The 23436-nt window shown below is 27.7% G+C and overlaps 3 protein-coding genes across 12 annotated transcripts; 2 read left to right on the top strand and 1 right to left on the bottom strand.

Annotated features, from left to right (window-relative positions):
* The first annotated feature begins 76 nt into the window (after window positions 1-76).
* LOC132907052 (E3 ubiquitin-protein ligase RBBP6) lies at window positions 77-13579 on the top strand. 4 transcript variants are annotated; one of them, XM_060959795.1, is made up of 16 exons: window positions 77-296; window positions 1525-1708; window positions 1818-2052; window positions 2169-2408; window positions 2497-2663; window positions 2748-3116; window positions 3640-3901; window positions 4072-4315; window positions 4398-4707; window positions 4816-4885; window positions 4973-5260; window positions 5346-5684; window positions 5770-6063; window positions 9879-10130; window positions 10211-10444; window positions 10561-13579. In XM_060959795.1, exons 2-16 carry the CDS (start codon window positions 1543-1545, stop codon window positions 13001-13003), a joined length of 5913 nt encoding a protein of 1970 aa, XP_060815778.1. In that variant the 5' UTR covers window positions 77-296; window positions 1525-1542; the 3' UTR covers window positions 13004-13579. The 4 variants fall into 4 exon arrangements, with proteins under 4 accessions (XP_060815778.1, XP_060815780.1, XP_060815777.1 ...); XM_060959797.1 differs by having other exon boundaries at window positions 77-355; window positions 9882-10130; XM_060959794.1 differs by having other exon boundaries at window positions 77-355.
* LOC132907065 (centrosomal protein 20-like) lies at window positions 9732-15453 on the bottom strand. 3 transcript variants are annotated; one of them, XM_060959814.1, is made up of 4 exons: window positions 14721-14961; window positions 14046-14255; window positions 13893-13958; window positions 9732-9961 (listed from the first exon to the last, which is right to left on the bottom strand). In XM_060959814.1, the coding sequence occupies exons 1-4, from the start codon at window positions 14746-14748 to the stop codon at window positions 9933-9935; spliced, it is 333 nt and encodes a 110-aa protein (XP_060815797.1). In that variant the 5' UTR covers window positions 14749-14961; the 3' UTR covers window positions 9732-9932. The 3 variants fall into 3 exon arrangements, with proteins under 3 accessions (XP_060815797.1, XP_060815795.1, XP_060815796.1); XM_060959812.1 differs by lacking the exon at window positions 9732-9961 and adding an exon at window positions 15336-15453 and having other exon boundaries at window positions 13712-13958; window positions 14721-14765; XM_060959813.1 differs by lacking the exon at window positions 9732-9961 and adding an exon at window positions 15278-15296 and having other exon boundaries at window positions 13712-13958; window positions 14721-14765.
* On the top strand, window positions 15436-22086 carry LOC132907056 (blood vessel epicardial substance-like). 5 transcript variants are annotated; one of them, XR_009658103.1, is made up of 10 exons: window positions 15436-15575; window positions 16012-16186; window positions 16287-16548; window positions 16787-17154; window positions 18047-18204; window positions 18318-18420; window positions 18578-18718; window positions 18799-18964; window positions 20284-20548; window positions 21086-22086. XR_009658103.1 is itself a non-coding variant. In XM_060959803.1 (9 exons), the coding sequence occupies exons 3-9, from the start codon at window positions 16326-16328 to the stop codon at window positions 21148-21150; spliced, it is 1224 nt and encodes a 407-aa protein (XP_060815786.1). In that variant the 5' UTR covers window positions 15436-15575; window positions 16012-16186; window positions 16287-16325; the 3' UTR covers window positions 21151-22086. The 5 variants fall into 5 exon arrangements, 2 of the variants coding, with proteins under 2 accessions (XP_060815786.1, XP_060815785.1); XR_009658102.1 differs by having other exon boundaries at window positions 21083-22086; XM_060959803.1 differs by lacking the exon at window positions 20284-20548.
* The last annotated feature ends 1350 nt before the right edge of the window (window positions 22087-23436 follow it).

Below are 23436 nucleotides of genomic sequence, written 5' to 3'. Positions count from 1 at the left end.
AAAGTATAATAAATGCTACAAACTGTAACATTATTTTGAAGGTAAGAAATAACGTATATATGTTATTGATTGTGCCATCTATAAACTCACTGTGTCATTGCTACTATAGACGATTGAATTATTCACTTGGTGTTTTTCGGTTATGCGATTGCAGTGTTTTGTTCAGAATGTCTTGCTTTTATCGCAGTCGATACGCGTGTGTGTGTACAGGTTAGATATTTGATTTCGGGGTTTATGAAAAATATTTCAAAAATTGACTATTCCTCGCAACATGCTAGAAGTTGGAAATCATATTTGTATGTACTGGATGAATATACGTTTATCGCTTCCATTATTTGAATTTATTCATTTTGTAGTGAGTATTTGTAGTGAATAAGTAATAATTCTCCCTTCCTTCTTCTCTTTTCTTCATTCATATTCCAATTTACATTCATTTTGTAACATTGATTCTTAACCTCACTAACATTTTTAATGCGTTTTTAATTAGCTAGTATCGAGCATTTTATTGTTTCTAGTTCTATCAAGCTATCATCACTTAAAAAAGATTATTTATTTATGTTTGTTAATTCTTGTAATATATATGGGCGTTTGTATCATATATATATATATATATATATATATACTCATTTATACACATACTTGTATAGATACGTACATGTACCTGAATTTATTGTGGATGTGTCTATACTTGTGGATGTATTATGATGAATGTAAATTCATTTAGAAATTTATACATAATATTTTTTTCGAAGACTTTCAATGTTTGTACGAAATATTTTGATACTATGGAAGATATATGTATATTTTGGAATAATATAACACGCGCGCGTGCGTGCACGTACACATAAATGTATTAGTAATGTAATGTAACATAAATTATATTAATGCTATTAATGTTGTTTTTAAATGTCATAAGTAGTATTTTTAAATTAGTTTATATAATATTTATTTGTTGTTATTTATATGTTATTATATTTCAAAATAATTAACATAAAACACTGTTTAAACCATTGTTAAAATAAATAGAATTTGTATTTGGAAAAGGGAATTATATATTAATTGCATTAAAATAACTATGTAATATAAAATTATGAATATAGTACTTACTTTAAGTTCGTATAAAGATTATTAAACTGTAATATTAATATTTTGCTTAGTTTCAAGAAAAAGGAAAAGATATGGCATAATTTCTAAAGGAATAATGAAGAGAATATTTAAGCAGTTTATAAACTAAACTAATGTAGTTTGTTGTTTGTGTAAAATATTAGTATGTTGAAATTTTATTAAATTATTTATTAAGTGATTTGTATGAATTTTATATACATATAAAAACAAAGACTATATATATTCATATATACATAAATTAAATGAGACATTTTGCTATCGTATAAGTATACTACTTTATTATTAAAATTTGTATATTTATAAAAAATATTTTTTTGTAATTTTTATAAATTTTATGCATTTCATTTCAGTGTTTTTCTGTGTATAATTATTTTTTTAATTTTCATTGTTTCTTTTCAGGATATATAAATAACAAAAATGTCAGTACACTATAAATTCAAATCTACCTTAGATTATGATACTGTATCCTTTGATGGATTACACATTTCCGTAGCAGATTTGAAGAAGGCTATTTTTCATCAAAAACGTATAGGAAAGAATACTGATTTTGATCTGCAAATAACAAATGCACAAACTAAGGAAGGTAAATATAAAATATTTTATCATTATTTCTTATATATTTGTTTGCAAATAATTATAATACTTTCATAAGAAATACCAATTTTTGTAAAGTATAGAAATGATTCTTTTAGATTATACGGATGATAATGCATTAATTGCAAAAAATACTAGCCTTATTGTTGCTAGAGTTCCATTAACAGTTCAACAAAAGCGATCATGGGACAGAAATGATGCTCCTTCGTTTAGTAATTTAAAAGATGAATCCAATTTAGGCAGAGCTGTAGATCTTACAAGACTTGATGGCTCTGAAGAAGACAAAATTCGGGCAATGATGACTCAATCTACACAAGATTATGATCCATCAAAGTATGCCATTTTACAAGCAAACTTTTTATTTTATTCTATCTTGTATATGGCTTTATTCTTTTTTTGTTTTCTATCTTATATGTATACTAAAATTCTACATATGATGTCTTTAACAGTTACATGAAAATACGTGGAGCTAATCAAACTGGTGATGTACCTGCAAATTATCGTTGTTACAAATGTCATCAACCCGGACATTGGATTAAAAATTGTCCACTTGGGACAAATCAGGAACCTATAGAAATTAAGAAAAGTACAGGTATTCCTAGGAGTTTTATGGTTCCAGTTGAAGGACCAAGAGTTCCTGGTGCTATGATGACACCAACGGGTCAATATGCTGTACCAGCTATTGATCAGTATGTTTTAATATATAAGATGATTAATAAAGTCAATAAATATATCATATACTTTTAAAGTTCGTTTAATTATTTCTTTAATTTTCAGTCAAGCATATAAAGAAGGTAAAAAGGAACGTCCACCATTTTCACAAGATCCTGAACCTGCTGTAGAAAAACCAGAGATCCCAGAGGATCTATTGTGCAATATTTGCAAAGATCTTTTAACAGACGCAGTAATGATACCATGCTGTGGAAATTCATTTTGTGATGAATGTAATTTTTAAAATTTTGATATTTTTATATCTATTACAATTTATTATCAATTTTTAATGCACTTTTATAATATGTGTATAACAGGTATTCGGACATTCTTATTAGAATCTGAAGAACATGAATGTCCAGATTGTAATGAGAAAGATGTTTCACCAGAAACTCTTATCCCCAACCGCTTTTTACGAAATGCTGTAATGAATTTTAAGAATGAGACTGGGTATGCTAAAAGACAGACATATAGACAATCTCCACAAACAAACAAACAGCCTATAGTACAATTAGAACAACAAAAGGCTGATCAAGCAGCAAATCAGGTATCAAGCCAAAGTAAAAGTGTCCAATCTTCAAACACAACTAATATGCCCTCTCAAGAATATACGGAATCACAAACAACAAATTTTGAATCTCCTCAACAGCAATTTCCTGCTAGAACTACCCAATCACAAACAACTAGTGAGTAGAACTTTTAAATATCTAAGTTTTATTACATAGCTTCTATATTTTTGTAAAATGAAAGGTAATCCATAAATTTTTAGAAATACAAAAAACGTTGGAAAATTTTAAAGCGTTACTTAACATATTAATTGCTAAAATTTATTCTTAAAAACAACATTTTAAGTTATATACATCTTTTTTTTTATTTTATTAAAATATGAAAAATTATTTTTGATACAATCTTTGTTACAAAGTTATATTTTATCAATAAAATTACAGGATAAGGACGATTTTAAAAAGATTGTTTCGTATTATTTAAAGAAATTCGATTATTACATAAACGTACAATATTATATAGTGGTTAAGTTATGCTCAAATTTACTTCACTAGTTGATATAGGTTATGTTTAACCTCAAATATAAAGGTAGTTTACCTTCCGAATTTTATAACGATCGATATGAGATATTGCAAATATCACTTAATTATTTAACAATATGAAATATAGAATACAAATCGTTATATTAAATATCATTTTTAATAGCTGTTCCAGAAACAGCATCAGAATCTGATTTGCAAAGTGATACTGTAACAAAGTTAACAACAGACGAGGAAACAGAAGTTCCACCACCTCCAGGAACTGAACCATTACTTCCAATACCTGCAATTGGTAGTTCACCAGAAAGAGATAGAGAAAGAAGTGATCCTCCAAGTCGTGAAAAGAAAGAACGTGAGAATGAATATCCAGGTGAAAGACAATCAAGAGAACGTAGGCGAAGTTTCAGCAGGGATGGACATCGTGATAGGTAAAAATATTTAAGTAGTAAACTGACACCTATTTTATAGTATTAATTTTATAATTTGTAATAGTATTTTATAGCTATGTATATAGACTGTTTGTAGCTTAATCTAATTAATTATAGTTTCAAACTTTCTATCCAACATTATCTTAATTTATATAATTGTTATCTTTTAGAAGTGGAGAACGTGGTCGTAGAATTGAAAATTTGCGACCAGTAAATCGGAGACGATCATTATCTCCTAGACATTCACAACATAGCGACTATAATTCTCAAGGAGCACCTTTGCCACATTTGATGAACCCACCCCCATCAAAAAATTATCAAGGTTTACCATCTGATGATGGACATTATCCACCTAATATACATTATGATAATGCTATACGGAGATCAACTGAAGATCGTCCAGGCACACCAACAGTAAGTTCGAAATATTTTACACTTATATTATTAAAAATATTCTATTTTCATATTTATATATACATATATATTATTATTTCAGGTTGATGAACCACATTTACATGTGCCTTCTTCTGGTAATCAGCCACCTCTTTTACCTTTTCCACCGGGAGAAGATCGTATCCCTCAACCAAGCTATAATCAACCTCCACCTAATGTACCCCCACATAATCCACCATTATTGCCAGATCCATATATGAGTCATCGGATACCTATGTATCCCCATCAGCAAGGCTCCCATTATGGGCCTCCACGATATGAAAGACCTCCTTATCAACAACAAGGGTACAGACCATCACAACCACCTCGAAATTATAATGGTCCACCAAGACCAATTAGGGGAATACATCATCGTAAGTAATATTCTAATGGACAATTGTATTTCAAATTGTACAACTAAATTTTTAACATAGGTAATTTATTTGGTTTGAAATATTTCGAAACATTTCATATCTTTTCAGTTAGTTATAGAGGATTGCAACCACCACCACCAGGATTAAGTAGAAATATTCATAATGGTAATCCACCTGGGTAAGTTGATATACTTTGATAAAGGTAACTGCTATTTATTCAATACAGTAAATTGGTATATTATCATAATATTAATATTATTTCCAGTATAATTGATGATCCATTAGAAGCTTTTGAACGAATGCTAAGAGAAAAAGATGAGCGAGATAGAAGGCTTGGAAAACATAGGAGAAGAAGTCGAACACGATCAAGATCTCGTAGTTACAGTAGATCTAGATCACGTTCATTTGGCCGCAGATCACCATTCCCACCTCGTTTAAGTCGATCTAGAAGTCCTCCTTCAAAACGAAGATCTTCAAGATCACCTCTACCTCTTAGAGCACGAAGTCGTACACCAAAACGTAGATCAAGAAGTGGAAGCTTCTCAATTAGTCGGTGAGATAAATTTTCTACACTATTTCAATATTTATGACATTTGTAATTATTGGAATAAAATTGAAATTCTTTATATTATTTACAGTTCTAGATCATATTCACGTAGTCAATCTCCTAGACTATCTTTGTCACGAGATAGAGATAGAGACAGAGAAAGGGATAGAGAAAGAGATCGTGACCGTGATCGTGATCGAGATCGAGATCGTGATCGGGATCGTGACCGTGACCGTGACCGTGATCGTGATCGAGATCGTGATCGCGACCGTGATCGAGATCGTGAACGGGATCGTGAACGTGATCGCGAGCGTGAACGTGATCGCGAGCGTGAACGTGAACGTGAACGTGATCGAGAACGAGAACGTGATCGTGAACGTGATAGAGACTTAGTTCCTAGATATCGATCTCCAGCTAGATCACCTCCAAGGTATAATTACATTATTATGTTCATTTCAAGTAACTGTTAAAGAATTGTTTAATTAATTTATGATAATTGTGAATAATATTTTTAGATTCCAGCGAGAAAGGGATCGTGAAAGGGATCGACCAAGATCACGTGAACCTAGAGAAGGATACAATAGTTACTACAATGATTCACCAGCACATGATTATCAATTCAGAGATCGAGAGAGGGATTTACCCCCTCGAGATAGACCAATACAGAGATATCCAGTAAGGAACCAAGCAGCTCAGCATAATATACCGCCTTTGCTGCCACATCTAGTCAGTGGAAGTCATCCACCACCACTTATGTCATTGGGACCTCCACCTACGGACAGGAAAGACTATTATGATTCCTACAACAGGTATTTCCGCCTCAATAGTACTTTAATTCATGTACACGCTAAGCAGACAGTCTACTGTACCTTATGCTGCTGTCCTGGTTAAGACTGCTCCGGAATTATGGTGAATGTAACGAAAGCGAAATAATCAATTTTATGACATTTTAAAGATAATGTATACATATATGTTTTTTAAAAGCATAGTTACATATATGTATATGTATGAATATACGTATATATACATACATATGCATATACAAAATGCGCGCGCGAACACACACACACGTACACGCATACACACAAGAATAGTTGTATAAATTAGTTTAAGTTTGTACACATGTAAGTTTCAATAAAATTTAATTTTTAATAATTTATGGATTGAAATAAAATATGCTACGTAATATAAAAGAAATTGATTGCAATAAATCAAGAAATTGTGTCAATCTATTTTACCAATTAAAAATATCTTGTGAAAAGTAATAAATGAAAAACATATAAATTTATGCAACTATTCAAATAATGTTAAATTTTTGTTGTCACAAGAGTGATATGTTAATAGTAGTGTGCTGTGAGATTTTTGAGTATGGGTTGATATAAAAATGATAATGTTAGATTGTAAAGAGTTTATTTTTCTACATAACTGTACCTGACTGAAAAATATTTATTTTCATTCACCTGCATTTCAATTAAGTATTTAATTATTAAAAGTAATGACTGTAACAACAATAGTAATATTATTTTATTACTATGTATTTTCGACATTAAGAAAATATTACAGTAAAATAATTAAAATAATTGTTAACTTTTAAATAAATTATTAAGTTGTAAATAATATAATGATTGTTTTCTAGATATATTGTCGATTCGAAAAAGTCATTACTTTATTCACGACGTAGATTATAAGTCTATGAAGCCATTGACCATCTCGGTTCATAAGGATTAAAAAAGATATATAAGTTAAATATTAAGCTTTAAATTCAATTGAAAAAATCAACGTTTTGAACAAAATGTTTTGCAAAGGAAAAGCTTCATGTTATTGTTTTTCTAAATACTGATTTGAATCAATACAAAGTTATAGACGAGTGTGTAAACGAATGCGTGTGTCATACACACACGCACCATGTACACATATACGTGTGTATATATATGTATATATATATATATATATATATATATGCGCGCGCGCTCGTGTGTGTGTGTATTTTCTGTTGTATTCTTTTGCTGTATTTTTCATTAAAAAATACTGTATGTACTATGGAGATTTTTCGTAGAAATACTTGGATAATTTCTAAAAAATATTTTATTCTTTTGAGTAAAGTTCCAAAATACATATGAAATAAAACTCAAATATTACGATCTTGATTATCCAAAGAAAGTTTGGATAGTGAAACAACGAAATTTTGATATATAAACAAATATACTGAATAAAATAAACTGGATAATCGAGATATTTTGAAAATTTAGAATATGTATATATATTTAGGAATCAATTTATTTCGTAATAGGTTGATTTTTATTGCATTAATGAATATTTTTATATTTTTGCAATACTGTACTTAATATTTTAATAGTATCTATTCTGTGTTTTAAATATTTCCATTAATTTTAAACAAATTTCGGCTTCTCATACATACCAATTACTAAATTGAAACCCATAAACAGTTGCAGAAAAAGTTAAGCAATCAACATAAGCTGGTAATGAAATATATTTTGAAATAATACATGATTTTTTTATAATTTCATATAATTCAGAATTTTCATGTAAATTGGAAAACATTTAACTGGAAGGATCTAAGCACGTTTATTTATTTTTATGTCTTATTATAAAAATACTTCAAGAAGTATTGTATAAATATTATTCAAATAAAGTTGCTAATTACAACATTATAATATAATAAATGAAATACAAAAGATCTTATTATTAATGATCCTTTCTAATTTCATGTTCTCCAATAACAAATTTTATCTGTATTATTAAATCATGCAACATTAATGTATCAGTTTATGATTTAGGAAACTGATAGCATTTGAATTCAGTATTGTATTATCTGTGATAGACAATGATTGAAATTTTTATTGACATAACTGAAGAGTTATCATAAATAATCACATGACTAGTTAATTATACGTAGTTTATATCTTCTTTATAATTTGTTGATATTAGTCATATAGATTTATTAAAAATATAGGAATTCAAAATTATTTTTGAATATTGTAATATATGCAATCAACTTCTGTAAGTACCACAATAATTTTTAAATTTATTATTAGAAGGAAAACTAAGGAAAGAATTTATTAAATTATGTTATGTTAATAACAGTGGAATGAGTGCGAATAGACATTAATGTCTTGCATTATTAGGAAGGCTGTAATGTGTTTGGAGAAATTTTTAAATTCAGAAAAATACTTATTACAGTATTAATATTATTTATATTAATATCTCTATGAAATTTTTATGAACAGAAAGATTTTATAAACTTTTTCGTAAGTGTCATTATTATATGCGTTAAGCATATTGTTTAAAATTGTAAAGTTGTACTATTTAGCATGACAAAATTCGTTTAACTAAAGTAGGTTCATAACACTACAAGCTAGTTATTTTTATGCTGTAATTCATGTGAACACTAAGCTTTGTTTTTGATTGTAGAGGGATAAGTATTTTTTATTCTGTAACGTTTAATGTTATGTTTTCTTTTAAGATCATTATAACAATATTATTTGCAAAGAAAATGTAATTTTGTATACGCGACGTAAGGAAATATTTTTATGAAAATAACACATATATTTTTGTTGATTTCCTTTTTTTTTAATTCGTTATTACTCTTATATTGAATGATTGATTTTGTCATTTGCATGCATATAAGATATTATTTGTATGTACATAATGACATTACGTTATGAAATATACAAATAACCAAAAAGTGAAAGAAGAAGACAGAAGCAGGGAAAGTGTATACGGCAAGGACCAGCTTGGAGATTGTGGAAGCTACCCAGCTGATTGACAGATCTGCATGGTTTCTGAATCAGGTGAATTCAGGGCCAAATCAACATTTGTAACATAAGAAAAAACATTTCCTTTTGTCTGTTTTCAGTGCTTGAAGTAAAAAAATGTCATAGAATACTCTTAAGAAAGTTATCAAAATGATATTGATTAAAACTTAAAAATTGTACAACATATTTACTAATGTAACAGTATTTATATGGTATAATAGCACATTGTTGGTGAGTAAAATATGCAATATTAATGTTTAAATGAGTACAATCAATATACTACTTTTGTACTCACAATAATGTATTTGAAGTTATAAATGTTGATTTATTTACTTTTCGTTTTTATGGCATAATAGACAGTAAATATACTTGATAATAGGTAATTTTATTCATTCATCTTTTCAGCTTTAGTATAAAGGTTTCATAATCAGCTTTAATATAAAGGTTTTAACTTTTCATAGTAATTCCTCAATAAGTAAAACAAAATGGTCAAATTAATTTTTTTTAAATTAGTAACCCTTAGATAAAGCATAATTGTAATTTTTTCTCTGGAATTGATGAATGTACATATAATTAAACAACAATAACATACTTTTATATGTATTTTTGTCAAAAAGATATATAAATTTATAAATAAAAATATTGTAATAAATTTTATAAGTTGAAATTAGATTTATAGGATATAAATAAATGTATAAAAATTTTTAGTTCTACTTTAAATTTTAATAACTTATAAATTAAAGAATTTACATAGCACTGAGCTTTTATAAATCAAATGTATGACTTATAAATAACTTTTTGAGGTAATTGAACAAAAATATGAACATTTTCTGTGAATTTTTTGTCAGCAGGTATCCTGGACCATCCAATCAACGTTTTGGTAGTCCTTTACGAGATGTGCCTCACAAAAGGTTTGACGATGTTGCACCTCCTGGAACAGAAGGATACTATGACCTATCACCGCCAGGTGTAGAACTCTCTGAAAGATCATTACGTGATGATCGTGATCGACGTTTATTAAGAGATCAAGAAGATCGTGAGCATTCTCTTAAAGATCATGATGCTGAAGATCGAGATAGATTACCTTTGAGAGAAGATAGGTATATAAGCATATAGTTCGTTCATAAATAATCAAAAAAATTGTATTTAAAACTATATATAACTATTACTTTTTTTTTAGGGGACGCGAACGAGATGATCGTTTACGTGAAAGAGATGAAAGAGATAGAAGAATTTTGAATAGAGATCGCGAAGATCGTGAAAGACAAGGATTACCTAGAGATCACGATGACAGAGTACGAGAAAAAGATGATCGCGATAGAAGGGAAAAAGAGAAAGAACGAGATGATAGGCATACTCGGGATCGACGAGAAGACGATAGGCACATAGATAAGAAAGACTATGATAAAGATCGGTATGTTCACATAAGTTATTTTATTTAAATAAAAAATGTCAATTATATTTACAAATAGCGTAATTACATTGACTTGATTTTATTCTATAACAATAATACCAATATTATTATTTCAGTTACAAGGATGAAAGAGATCGTCACAAACAAGATGACAAAAATCGTTCTCGTGAAAAAGATAGGCGGGAACGAGATTATGAAACTGAAAAGGATAGGGACCGACATGAACGTTATGAAAGGCGGTCTATGGAACGAAAAAAGAACAGAAAAAGTCCAACTCCATATTCACAGAAATCTAGGATAGATACGAAGGATATATCTCCTGAACGTATAAAGAAGAAAGAAAAGGATCATGAAGAAAAGAATGAAGAAAAGAAAAAGGAAAAGAAAATTAAAGAAAAAAAGAAGAAGAAAGATGATGAAAAGGAGAGGAAAAAGAAGAAGAAAAAAGAAAAAAAATCAGGGCAAAAAGAGATTGTGAAAGATGAACCTATTAAACCAACTGATCATGAAGAATTAATTACGGAAAATAAGCAGGAAAGCATGTCACCCACAAAAACTGATGTTATAAAACCTAGTACCGAAGATGAAAATATTGAGAGTAGGATAGTTTGCATTCCTACCGAAAATGTTATAGAAGAATCGATTAAAGAAGAGTTTGAAGATAAATCTTTAGCCATGAATCCAGAACCTCCCGAATTCCATGAAGCCAGTCCAGAAAGAATTGATCATACAGAATTTGGAACAAATCCTCCTAATCCTAATTTTAAGCCAATTCCAGAGTTAAAATCTGATATCAAACCTATTGATAGTCTTTATAGTGGATTAGACGATGCAGAAATAAACACTGTAATAACAGAGAAGTATTCTTTACTTTCAGAAAATGAAGCAGAAGATAAAAGTACATTGTTAGAAGAAAAGTCTCCAAAAAAAGATGAATTTTTAGCTCCAATGCCTGAACTTTCCAAATGGGAGAGAGATGACACTACAGAAAAAACAGACGATGTATGCGAATCTCCTATGGAAAAAATACAATTGGATGAACCTAAGTCCGCAAAAGTAGTTACATCAGAGGTACTAAAAAGAGCAGAAAATGCGATTTTCCAAAAAGCTATAAATGCCATTAGACCTATTGAAATTAAAAAGATAAGTGAAAGTAGAAAAGTACTATATCAGAATCCAGAGCCTAAAGTACTTGAAGTTGAACCTAATAGGGAAGCAAGGAAGAGCGTGAACGTTACTATAAATGTAGGAAGAAACGAAAGAAACGTTGAAATAACAGAACCAGTGAAAAAAGCTAAATTAGACCGGACAAAATTCAAACCAGTTCCAGAAACTTATTCACCTACAAGACTTTCCGCCAAAGAAAGATTGGGTGAAAAAGTGGATGAAAATAAAGAAAGGAAAATTAGTCCCATGAAAAGCTTTTTAGATAGACGTGAGATGAAAAGTGAAAATCAATCTAGAAGCAGATCTCCTAGAAATACAAGAGATAAACGAATATCTCCACTATTAGATAGACGCGTTGATTCATCATTATCTATACCAGGAAGTGAACGTAAGGTATTCCTCGATGACAGGAAACGAGATAATAAAGATCGAGGTGATCGTTCAAAAGAAAGAAACGATTTCAGAAGTGAACGACACGATATAAGATCAGAAAGAGATCCAAGAATTGAATCGAGGGGAGATTTCAGATCGACTCGTAATGATTCTAAAGGGGAAAGGATAGATAAGGATAGAGAAAAAGATAGAGATAAAGAAAGAAGAGCAAGGACACCATCCTGCACATTTAAAAGAAATGATATCCCGAAGATAGGTCTTTTAAAGAGTAGAGAGGAAGAAGATGATAGACGTAGAGACAAAAAAACAAAGGAAGATAAAAAAAGAAAGAAAGAACACCGAAGTAGAAGTAAATCCAAAGAACATAAGAAACGGAAAGAAAAGAAACATAAAAAAGATAAAGAAAAAAACTTAGAGAAGAAACAGAAGCATAAAGAAAATATTGGTTTAAAAGATAAACCTGAAAGCAATGAAACTAAAATAAATTATGAAAATCCTGAACCTCCAGCTACAGAATCTATAAAGAAGCAAAGAAAGAATCCAAGGCTTGTGTCCGATCGTAAACGTAGTATGCTCGATGAAGCTAGTTTTGAACCTGACTATAGTGCTTCAGATTCAGAATCAGATGGTGAAGATGGCAAAGTGGTTTCATTACCTACCAAAAAGCTCAAACTCGATGAGCCAGATATAGAAAAGGAAATGGATATAAAATCACTTAAAAAGCGATCAAAATCTACTAGTAGCGAAGATTCATCCAGTACCTCAGATAGTTCAAGTACCGATTCAGATAGTTCAGATGAATCGCATAAAAAGAAGAAGAAGAAGCATAAAAAACATAAGAAGAAGAAATCTATGAAAAAAGATAGTAGTTCTGATTCAGATTCTTATTCAGATTCATCTGAAACAAGTACAGATGAAGAAAAGCATAAAAAGAAATCAAAAAAATCAAAGAGTAGGAACAAACAAGCAAAAAAGAAAAAGAAATCAAAGCACAAATGACATCATTAGATGTCTTTGATATTTTAAAAAGTAAATTCTGACAGTAATTTTTCTTTGTGAATGCTTTTTAATGTAAGGTCTTGTACCAGAATTATTTACTATTGTATGCATCAAACTGAGATTGTTATCTGATATCTATGAAATGATATAGTCGATTTATTCTATATTTACAATATTACAACAGCGTTCAAAGTTAATTTGGACAAACATTAGTGATTCATTACTTATTATTAATAGCCAGTACTTTTTTGGGATCGAAAAATTTAACGAAATAAGGAATGGGTAACAAACTATGACATTTAACTTGTATTTAATTTTGAGATATTATTAAGGCCTTTACATGATTGTCCATGTTCTAATTCCATCTCTAAAATGCTGTAAGTAAATTCATTACAATAACTAATGTACATTATAGCATTCAGTGGATAATATCTTTAAGAAATCTGATACTATACTTTTAGAGAATAACAGCAATTATATTTAAGATCTCCAATATCTTAGCATTATATTGTACTTTCATAATGTAATGTCAATATGTAAAAGACGTCATGAAATAAAAAGACGAAATTCTTTTAATTTATCCTTGTTCTCGTTGTACAAAATATTCGAAATCATTTACTATACAAAATTATATATGTTCTATAAAATCTTATTATATAAAGAAATAAAATTTAAATAAATTACAAAAATCTGAAATTAATTAAAAAATAGGGGGTTTGATAATTCATATATTTTTTGTTTATTAACAATATTAAGTATGAATGTTTTAGACTTTTGTTATTTTTGTTAATAATACGTCTATATATAATTTTATATATTCATGTATTTTTTAAATTCTTGAATGTTTCTACAATACTACACAGCAATGGTAATTTTGTACTATTCTCACTTTCTTTCAGCCCCAAACTTTGCAAAAGCAAAAATCTATCAAGAGGTTGCTTTGACAAGTCGCATTCTAAAACAGAGATATTCATTAAGTACTTTATGAATATATTAATTTCTGTAATATAGTATATTATATATGAAGTGCATTATTAAGTACCTGAAATAAATACAGTAGAGCTGTACTTATATCCCATCCAATCTAAATATTCTCGAATAAGTTCATTCAAGAATACAATGTCTAAAGGTGGCTTTGGAAGCTTTGTTTTATTTCCTTTATTTGAATTATCTAACAACTTTATGACTTCTGTACGCATTTCAGCTTTTATACGACCAAGCTCCCCATCAGCTTTAAGTGATTCTCTAACTGCTGTAGAAATAGGTTTATTAATGAGTAAACAAAACTTAAATGGTTCTAAGTTTTATATAAAATTGATCGTAAAAAATAAAATTCTTTCATATGCAATAACTATACTTTCTTTTTCCAGAAAGTAAGACAATCTTTAGTAATATAACATTTGTTATTATAAATACAAAATACTCTCTGATAACAATTACTATGTAATACATAAATTACATAAATACAGATATAACCCATATAATTAATTATAATACCACTTATTTTTATATTATAAATAATATGTACATTTATAACAGAAACAAACATTACATATTAACACATATCAATATTGAAAATAAATTACATATTTAAATAGTAATTGGCTATGTATGTAATAAAAATTAATTGAGAGGAGTTTATAAATTAACTACGTGTAATAAAATATTTTTTACTTAAGAAATATAAACATTTTGTAAATTTGCAATTAATAAATACCATTAATCAAATCCTTCTCCGTTGCCATTTTATTATTATATTTACCTATAAACAAAGAAACAAGAATTTCAAAAAACACATATACAGATCTATATATAGCAGGTGAGGCAGATATTGACGATTTAAATTTTTGTTCGTTAATGATATTGTGTTTGATGTGCAATTTAAAATTGTTTCCAAGAGCACGCTCTATATAAAAAGAAATACTATATTTTAAGATAACACGTTTTACTTCAATAAGATCATAGAAGGAAATACTTCAAATATTATTTTCTAATATAATGTATTTAAACTGAATTCAAATTTTTATCGAATACTTCAACACTCCTTAAAATAATAAATTATTAATTATAGTCGATATACAATTTATAAAATAATAAACATTTAATTCAAAGTTACAGTTACAACTTTAGGTTTCAAAACCTTTAATTACTGAAAAATAACGTAAATAATTACAAGAAAGTAAATATTTGTAAAAATTGTAAGTTTTAAATATAGAATATACAAATTTATTGTATTTTATTTCTAATATTTTGAATTGTAATTAATTTTCGTACGATGGTAATTATTTATTTGAAAGGATGGTCGTGTTTGCTAGTAAATTTTTGAACAAACCTTAAATTACGGGCCGCGTGGCCTATTTTATCCCCCTTCTGTTTCCCAATTCTCTACCGTCGTCTTTACTCCTCCTTGCTAAAGCAACGTCTTTATGCTAGTTTGACGTTCATTAGATAAGCAAGTTTGTTTCGTGTACGAGTTCGGTTTATTCTAACTATCAAATTACTCTTAACGTTATAGTTTACTTTTTCATCTGTATGCCTTGCGTACGTTCACATCCTTTTAAATTTTCCATGAGTAAGTTATTTATTGATTTGAATACGATACTTTATAACATGCGTCAATATCCACAATCACTTGCATATCAAAATCAGCATGAAATATATTTATTTGAAAGCATTATCTTCTTTTATAAATTCACAAAATAATATTAATAATTGAATTTTGTAAAATCTTTCAAATTCACCATTATATAGAGTAACAAAATTTTTAATATTTTCATTTAATTAGAGTTTGACATTTTTAATTGGTAATTTTATTGTGTCATCAAATAAGGATGTTAAATAATTATTAAGTTTATTGCAAAACTCTTGATATTTCTTTTAACTATGGTTTGATGTGTTATCATACATATAATCACACATTTCTAATAAGTACAGAAACATAGTAAATTTATGGGAAGGTTCATATATAAAATTTTGTGCTTTATTATGAATGCATATTTATATTACAGATGTTTCTATAGTCTTCCTGCAGCTATTGGTAATGCAAATACCTTTATTTAATTTGATGTCCACAAGATGGTATTTGTCTTCAAGTTTTAACTTTAGCTGAGAATAGAAATGTGAAAAATGACAGGATATTTACAAGTGGCATATAATATTCAATTTAACATCTCCTATGAATAAGTATGAAACATAACAATTACCAATTTAAATTGTGCTCATATTTTGTGTAAATTTAATTTCAGTTTTTTATATTTAAATATTATTTATTTTATTGTTGTAGAGTAAGACGAAATTGATTTAGCTTGGTGGTGATGCGGGGATGTGGATCTGTTTTGATCCTGTAGGAAGCCGAGAAGGCTGGCGTGCTTCTATCTTATTTTTTATATTTCTGTATTGGACATCTTTTGGTACTGATGGCAGTTTAACAAATGCAGCTGCATTTAATGTCCCCCATAATACTGTTACATCGGAAGTATCACTACCAGTTTCAACACACCGTGAAGATGACGAATGTAGGAATGTGACCACTGATAATAGAGCTAGTATGTATGCATGTACATATAATATGGTAGTTATATATAATATATTTTATATATATGGTAATATCATTATTCTTACCAGTTAACAAATTTTTGAGCTAACTTTTTTAAATACGTTTTTTAGACAATGTTTAACAATTTACCATTAATCATTAAGTAATAAATTTTATTACTACATTATTACTTAATGTTTTAAATATAATTAGTTCTACTAAATATTTAAAAAAGAAACATTTTACAGCTACTGGTTTATCAGTGGTCAGTCAAGGATCTGGTTCTCCTCATTCGCCGATAGTGCCTCCAACCTTTCTGTACGGAGTTCTTACCTGCCAACCGTATCAAGGAATTTCTGTGAACCACATCTACTTTCAACTAGCAAATGCCTTCTTTCTATTGTCACATCTTGCACCAAGTGGCATACATGGCGTACTTTATTTAAGGTGCACTCTGCTCGTGGGCTGTGCCTTTCTTGCTTTGTGGGGCTGGACAATAGCTTGTTGGCTGGATGCTGCTCTCTGGAATGCTCTATTTGTTGCCATCAACTTCGTCCATGTATGCACGCTTCTTTACAAGCTCAGGCCTATCAAGTTTTCAAGGGAAGTTGAAGAGGTAAGCTATGAGAAGCATCAGAAGGAATGATTGTTTGACTTCATATCACAGAGTAGTGTTTACTGATCTACCAAACAATTTAATATACTTAAAATTATTTAAGATATTAGTGCGTTTAAAATTTGATATTTGGAATTAGATAAATACATAGGTAAAATACATGCTATGTAAGAAACATTTAAATAAATATTAAATTTATTATATTTTGTTATTGAATGTTAAAGTGACTTTATTATTAATTACTATGAATAGATGGACATGTTACACAATTATTTCAAATGATTAAATATTAAATATATAATGTATGAATTAATATAATTAGCATCATACAATAGAAATAGTATTTTTGTAAGTATTGAAGTATATCTGTCTATATTTTTAAAAATTGATATTTCATATATGTAGAATACAAAGATATACACTATATTTTATTGTTTTTCTAAATTTTATTTATGGCATATTACTTTTTCTAGATGATGTAACATTCTTGTTTCAGCTGTTATAGATAGATATATTAGAATTTTAATTACAGTAAATTGCTTGTATGTTTGGCTATAGTGTTTGCATTAGATTCAAATTTTTTAGGTATATACTATCTTTTCTTTTTGCACCTTTATATATCCAGTTTCAGAAATAGATTTTCCTTATAGCATCACTGCTTTTAGGATATTAGTAATCTAATTATATTTTTTTAAATTGAGAAAATATTAGTTCCAACAAACATATGTGTAATATAGAATAATTCAATTATATGTTGCTCTAATGTGAAAGTGAAATGGTAATTTAGAAAAAGGTTATTGAAATAGATGTTTTTCTTGTATTACAGTATATTTTTACATTTAATAATAACATTACATAAATTTCATATTTTATTTCATTCTTTTTCATACAGGTATATATTGCAGTGTTCCAGCCATTAAGAGTATCACGTCATCAGTTCAGAAAAGTGTTAAATTGTATGAAGGTTATTCGACAGTTGAAATATCAAGAAGTTTATGCCCAAGAAAAAGTAACCAAAGTTGATTCTTTATCTTTGGTACTTTCTGGGAAGTAAGTGTATATTATAAATAACATAAATTGTAATATAAATCTTAATAAATCACATTTTATCAAATTTAAAAGTAAAGAGTGATATTTTAATTTTTTTGTGTATATTTCTTCAGATTAGTAGTTTCGCAAAATGGAAGAGCATTGCACATTGTCTTCCCACATCAGTTCCTGGATTCTCCAGAATGGTTTGGTGTTTCTACAGATGAATACTTTCAGGTTTATACATCTTTTTAAGTCATTAGTAGAAATCTATTTGTTCATAGCAAAATAAATTTATACACACATTAAATGAAATAAATTTATAAAAAATACATATTTGTTTACATATGTGTGCTTGTATTTATATAATATATAAATTTGTGATCAATAACAGGTATCAATAACAGCTATGGAAGAATCGAGGATATTATTATGGCATAGAGACAAGTTAAAATTAAGCATAATTAGTGATCAATTTCTGCAGGCAGTGTTTGATCACATTTTGGGAAGGGATGTAGTAAAAAAATTGATGCAGGTATGTATGTTTTTCTTAAAAATTTATAATACGTATAAATTCATTGAGGTATTATATATTAGTATGGAATATAATCTTAGGTTAGCGAAACGATGGCCGCTAGCAGTCATCAACAGCAAAATGGACAAGTAATTGGTTTAAGTGGTATTGGAGCCTTAGAAAACGATCCTGACACCAAACTCTTCGTTGTGAAAAAGACTGGTGATAGTCAAGGTATTACTGCTCTCATCAGCCGTCAACTTCAAGGTAAGTACTTTTTAATATTGCATTTATGGACAATAGTAACACTTGTAACTATTATAGCAATAGTTGTTTTGTTACGTTAATAAAATCTACAAAAGCTATAAACGAATATTATAAATCTATTATTAATAATTTTCCGAATATATGAATAAATATCAAACAAAGTACAACTTGTTTTTATAGTAGCATATATTTCTAATATCATATATGTTCTATAATTAGATAATTTAATATTTAATTATTTAAACTAAACTGAATAACGTTGCAATGTGTGTATGATGATCTATCACAACTATAACATATATATTAAAGAAACTTAAATTATCCCATTACTTCATATATAAATAATTTTTGCTGGCTGATTTTCGGATTTTGAAACTTATGAAAAACATAATAATAAATGTAATATTAAATGTATAAAAAATAGCATGCACATGCACTATACACATATACATATACACATATATATATAAGATATAACATATACACATAATGCCTTTATGTTTATACTTAAACATATTGTTAAGGATGTAATATTTCTATACTATTCCAACATTCCTATCTTCTCTAAAAGGTACCCTCTGAAAAATTAAATAAAACGTGAATATAGTATAATATAATAATATAAATACACTTAATCATCCTTAATGATATCATTTCAAAAGTAGATGGTAGTTCTAATTTAAATGTGTTATGCAATTTGAAAAGTCTTTTTCCATTGCAAAAAGTTGTTTCAAACAAAGATATTATAGATGTTATAATTTAGAGAAAATCTAAATATATAAAAAACCCATACGTTTATATAAATTATAATCATTAAAACTGTCTAAATTGATTTGAAACAATATTTTGAAAATGTACTATGGCAGTTTACATGTACAGTATCACATATATTTATATTTTTTATATTTAGGCATGAGCATGTATCATGTGTAATGTACTTTTAGAAATACAAACCTTTATCACGAAGTTTATATATTACTAACACAATTTGATCTAAAAAATTATGTACTGTAAATTGTTTTCATTATAGAATAATTTTAAAGTTTTTGCCGTTGCAATTTATAAACGTTACTATCCTGTATTAGTAGTTTATATTTATATTGTGCCAATTATATATTTTTTTCTTATGTCGAGCAATTATTCTTTAAGTAAATATATAAATACTGAAATGTATATGTTGAATATATAGAAATCTTTTGCATGATAATTGGTGCATGTATTTGCTGAAGTAAAACTAACACTCTAGATTTATAATTTGTTTGAATACGCAACATACACTTTTTATAATTTTGCATCAATTTTGATTTTGCTTTGGATAGAAGAGAGAATGCCGCTGCTGTACACGACTCAGGAAGTGCTGAACAACACTTTGCATCATATTAATCACCTACGTACACCTCCTTTACATCCTGTACAACACAGCAATGTTCAGTCTTCCCTATAATATTCCTGTGACACAAACTGTGCAGATACTTAGCACAAATTTGTACGTGATATATGTTATGTTTCTGCAATGGATATCCATACAGTTATACAAATATCACTGGGTAACTTCATTTATTTTCTTCTGGTTATTGTATTCAGGTGAGTTGTTTTTGCGTCTATGTATGTTTTTTCATATTTCAATTATATTAACAATGTTGGTTCTATCATAATACTATTGTTCAGATTCAATAAAATGGAAAGATTTTAATACCACATACCTGACAATTATATCCTAGTATATTAATTTAAAGATTTGTAGTTAAGTAAAAAACATAGTATTGTTACAAATACGATGCAAATTGAAGTACTAATTGTAGAACTTGAAAAGAAAACTTACTCTGGTATAATAACTTGTTACATATATTTATTTTGTTACATGATGTATTTAGAATTATTTAACACTTAATTCTTTTTAAGATTAAATATAGTTTTGGGGGGTTCTTTATTCACATGTTTATTAATGTTCCAATAATTTAGTTTTATACAATTTTATCTTAAAGATATATTCTGTTGTGGTTGCATATAAATAGATTTTATATATTGACATATCATGTATATATTAGTTCATATTTTAATTCATATTAGCATATTGTTATTCTGTAGTAATAAAAAATGTTTGTTACTACGTTGCAGCAGCAGGAGATCCAAATGCATGGAGATTGGGAAGAATTGAAGAGACTGATCATGAAACGCCTGTTTAATGAAATGAATATTAGATGAATGTCATCCTCGACAGTCAATATAAAGCAACACCGGTCTTTTTACATAACATGAAATAATGATGAAGCGTATCCGTCATTTTGGAAAATATGGCATAGTGTGCGTGGAGCAATTAAACATTCTCTTGCCAATTAATAATTTTTCCCACTAGTCAAGTATGATCAACAATGGAAAGAAATATTTCATTGTTTATAGAATAATGGTTCCATCCTAGTTTATATAAAGTGATATATGACTAAACATTACTTTATGCTTCCAATATATTATTGAATAACACCGAAACTGATTTAAATATGGCTGTTTATAATTCACATTGATTTTCTTCTTAACATGCATATTTTAGTACCAAACAAGTAAGACTTTACATGTTTAATAGAATGAAGGTTGTTCAATCGCAACGGCGTAACTTCTTTAGTGAAAGATCTGTGATTTATTGGAACTGGTCAAGAAAAAAATTAGGGAGGCCTAAATACCTGATTGTTTCCCATACCCAAATATAGTGCCTTTTTACTTGCATTTCATTTATTCATTTAAAAAAATATATAAACATTACTATTGTATACTAATTTACATATTCATTCAATATTTTTAAACAAATTGCTGGCAGAAATCTAAATGTTTTTTTTTTGTAACTAGTAGTTACAATTTTTTACATATCTCTTACAGTGGGACTATCTTGAAATGATCTTTATCTAGAGAATGAATGGTAAAAATATAATTCATTATATATATATAATTCATTAAGCTAAATTGAATTATTTGTATCATTTTCATTAGAAAATACCTATTTAAATTAAAGGTATATGAATTAAATTTTGTAACTTTGATTATGATTTATTAATCATTGTCAATATAACAGTATTGATACAGCCAACACTGTATTACAATAAAATGAATTGGTGTATGTTCTATTAATACATTGTTAAAATAACATTTCCAACATAATTTTGGACATAATTAATTTCCAACATATAACTTTCATTTTTTTTATTTAACTGTTAACTATTTAATTTGTGCATGAGGTATCAATAAAATTACTATGCAATTGATCATGATATATAGATAAACTAATTTATTCTTAATTCATGTATAGATTGTTTTATGATAAAACAAAGATTAATTAGGGTAATATTCATAATTTATGCCTGGTACTTAAAAATTATATACATATATATATATATATATATATATATATATATATATTTTATCCTTGTTTAGAATATTTTGTTTCACATAATTCTATTCATATTAATAATTTTAATAAGTTCTTTTTCTTTATAAAACAAGTTGGTTTGCATTTATTTTTGAATATAATAGTTTACTTTCTATTACTTCTGCATTTCATTTAACTTTATTACAATTATTGAAATTTCGTTTTAATGAATAGTATCTTTATTTTATTTACAATTTTTGCCAGCAATTGATCACTTCTGCCATCAAGACTATTAATAAATAGTTTTGAAGGATTATTGCGCGAATCATATCATAATACCACTAGATAATGGCGTTCAGATTAGAGAAGCAGGAAGTTACGCCAGAAAGCTCTGGATGATAATACAATTGCAACGTGAGCTACATTAATAAAATCATATTTATATTGATATACATTGTCGATAGAGAAATAAATACATATAACTTTTAATGTTTAATATCGTAAAATTATCGAAAAATCGTTACAATAATATTATAATCATGATTACCGTTCCTTTGTTTAAAAGAACAAAATCAACATTAGTCATAATGTATAAATGGTAATTTTGATTAGGATCGGTCATTAGAATGAAACAAATAAAAAAAGATCAATACGCACAGAGAAACGAAGAGAACATTAACGTAATTAATTAAAATCATTTTGAATAAAAATAGTGAAAGTGTTATGTACCGAAATTTAAAGTAAAAATCTCAGGTTTTGACGATTGGATACAGTTTTAGGAAAAAAATCAAAGTAACAAAGAAAATCTTTAAGGACAATTTTGTCGGATTTAGTAACATACATTATAAAATTTAAAATGTTGCTAATTGAATTCATGCCCTATTAAGGTTGTAATATATACTTGAGGATTTTTTATATGTAAAATTATAGTTCTGAGCATATTCTATTTCAAAGATTATAACTAGTTTAAAAGTTGGATAATAATTGTTCTATCATATGTATAAAATACATCTTCAAAAATGATTTTATTAGGTAACAAAATATCAATTTGTTTATTCTTCTGGAAAATCGAATTGTTTTGAACGAAACGTTAAACTGAAAGAACAATGAGAAT

The sequence above is a fragment of the Bombus pascuorum genome, chromosome 5 (genome assembly GCF_905332965.1).
Source record: "Bombus pascuorum chromosome 5, iyBomPasc1.1, whole genome shotgun sequence".
Lineage (NCBI taxonomy): Eukaryota > Metazoa > Arthropoda > Insecta > Hymenoptera > Apidae > Bombus > Bombus pascuorum.
Note: the sequence above shows the minus strand (reverse complement) of the source record. Positions and strands in the feature narration are given on the sequence as shown.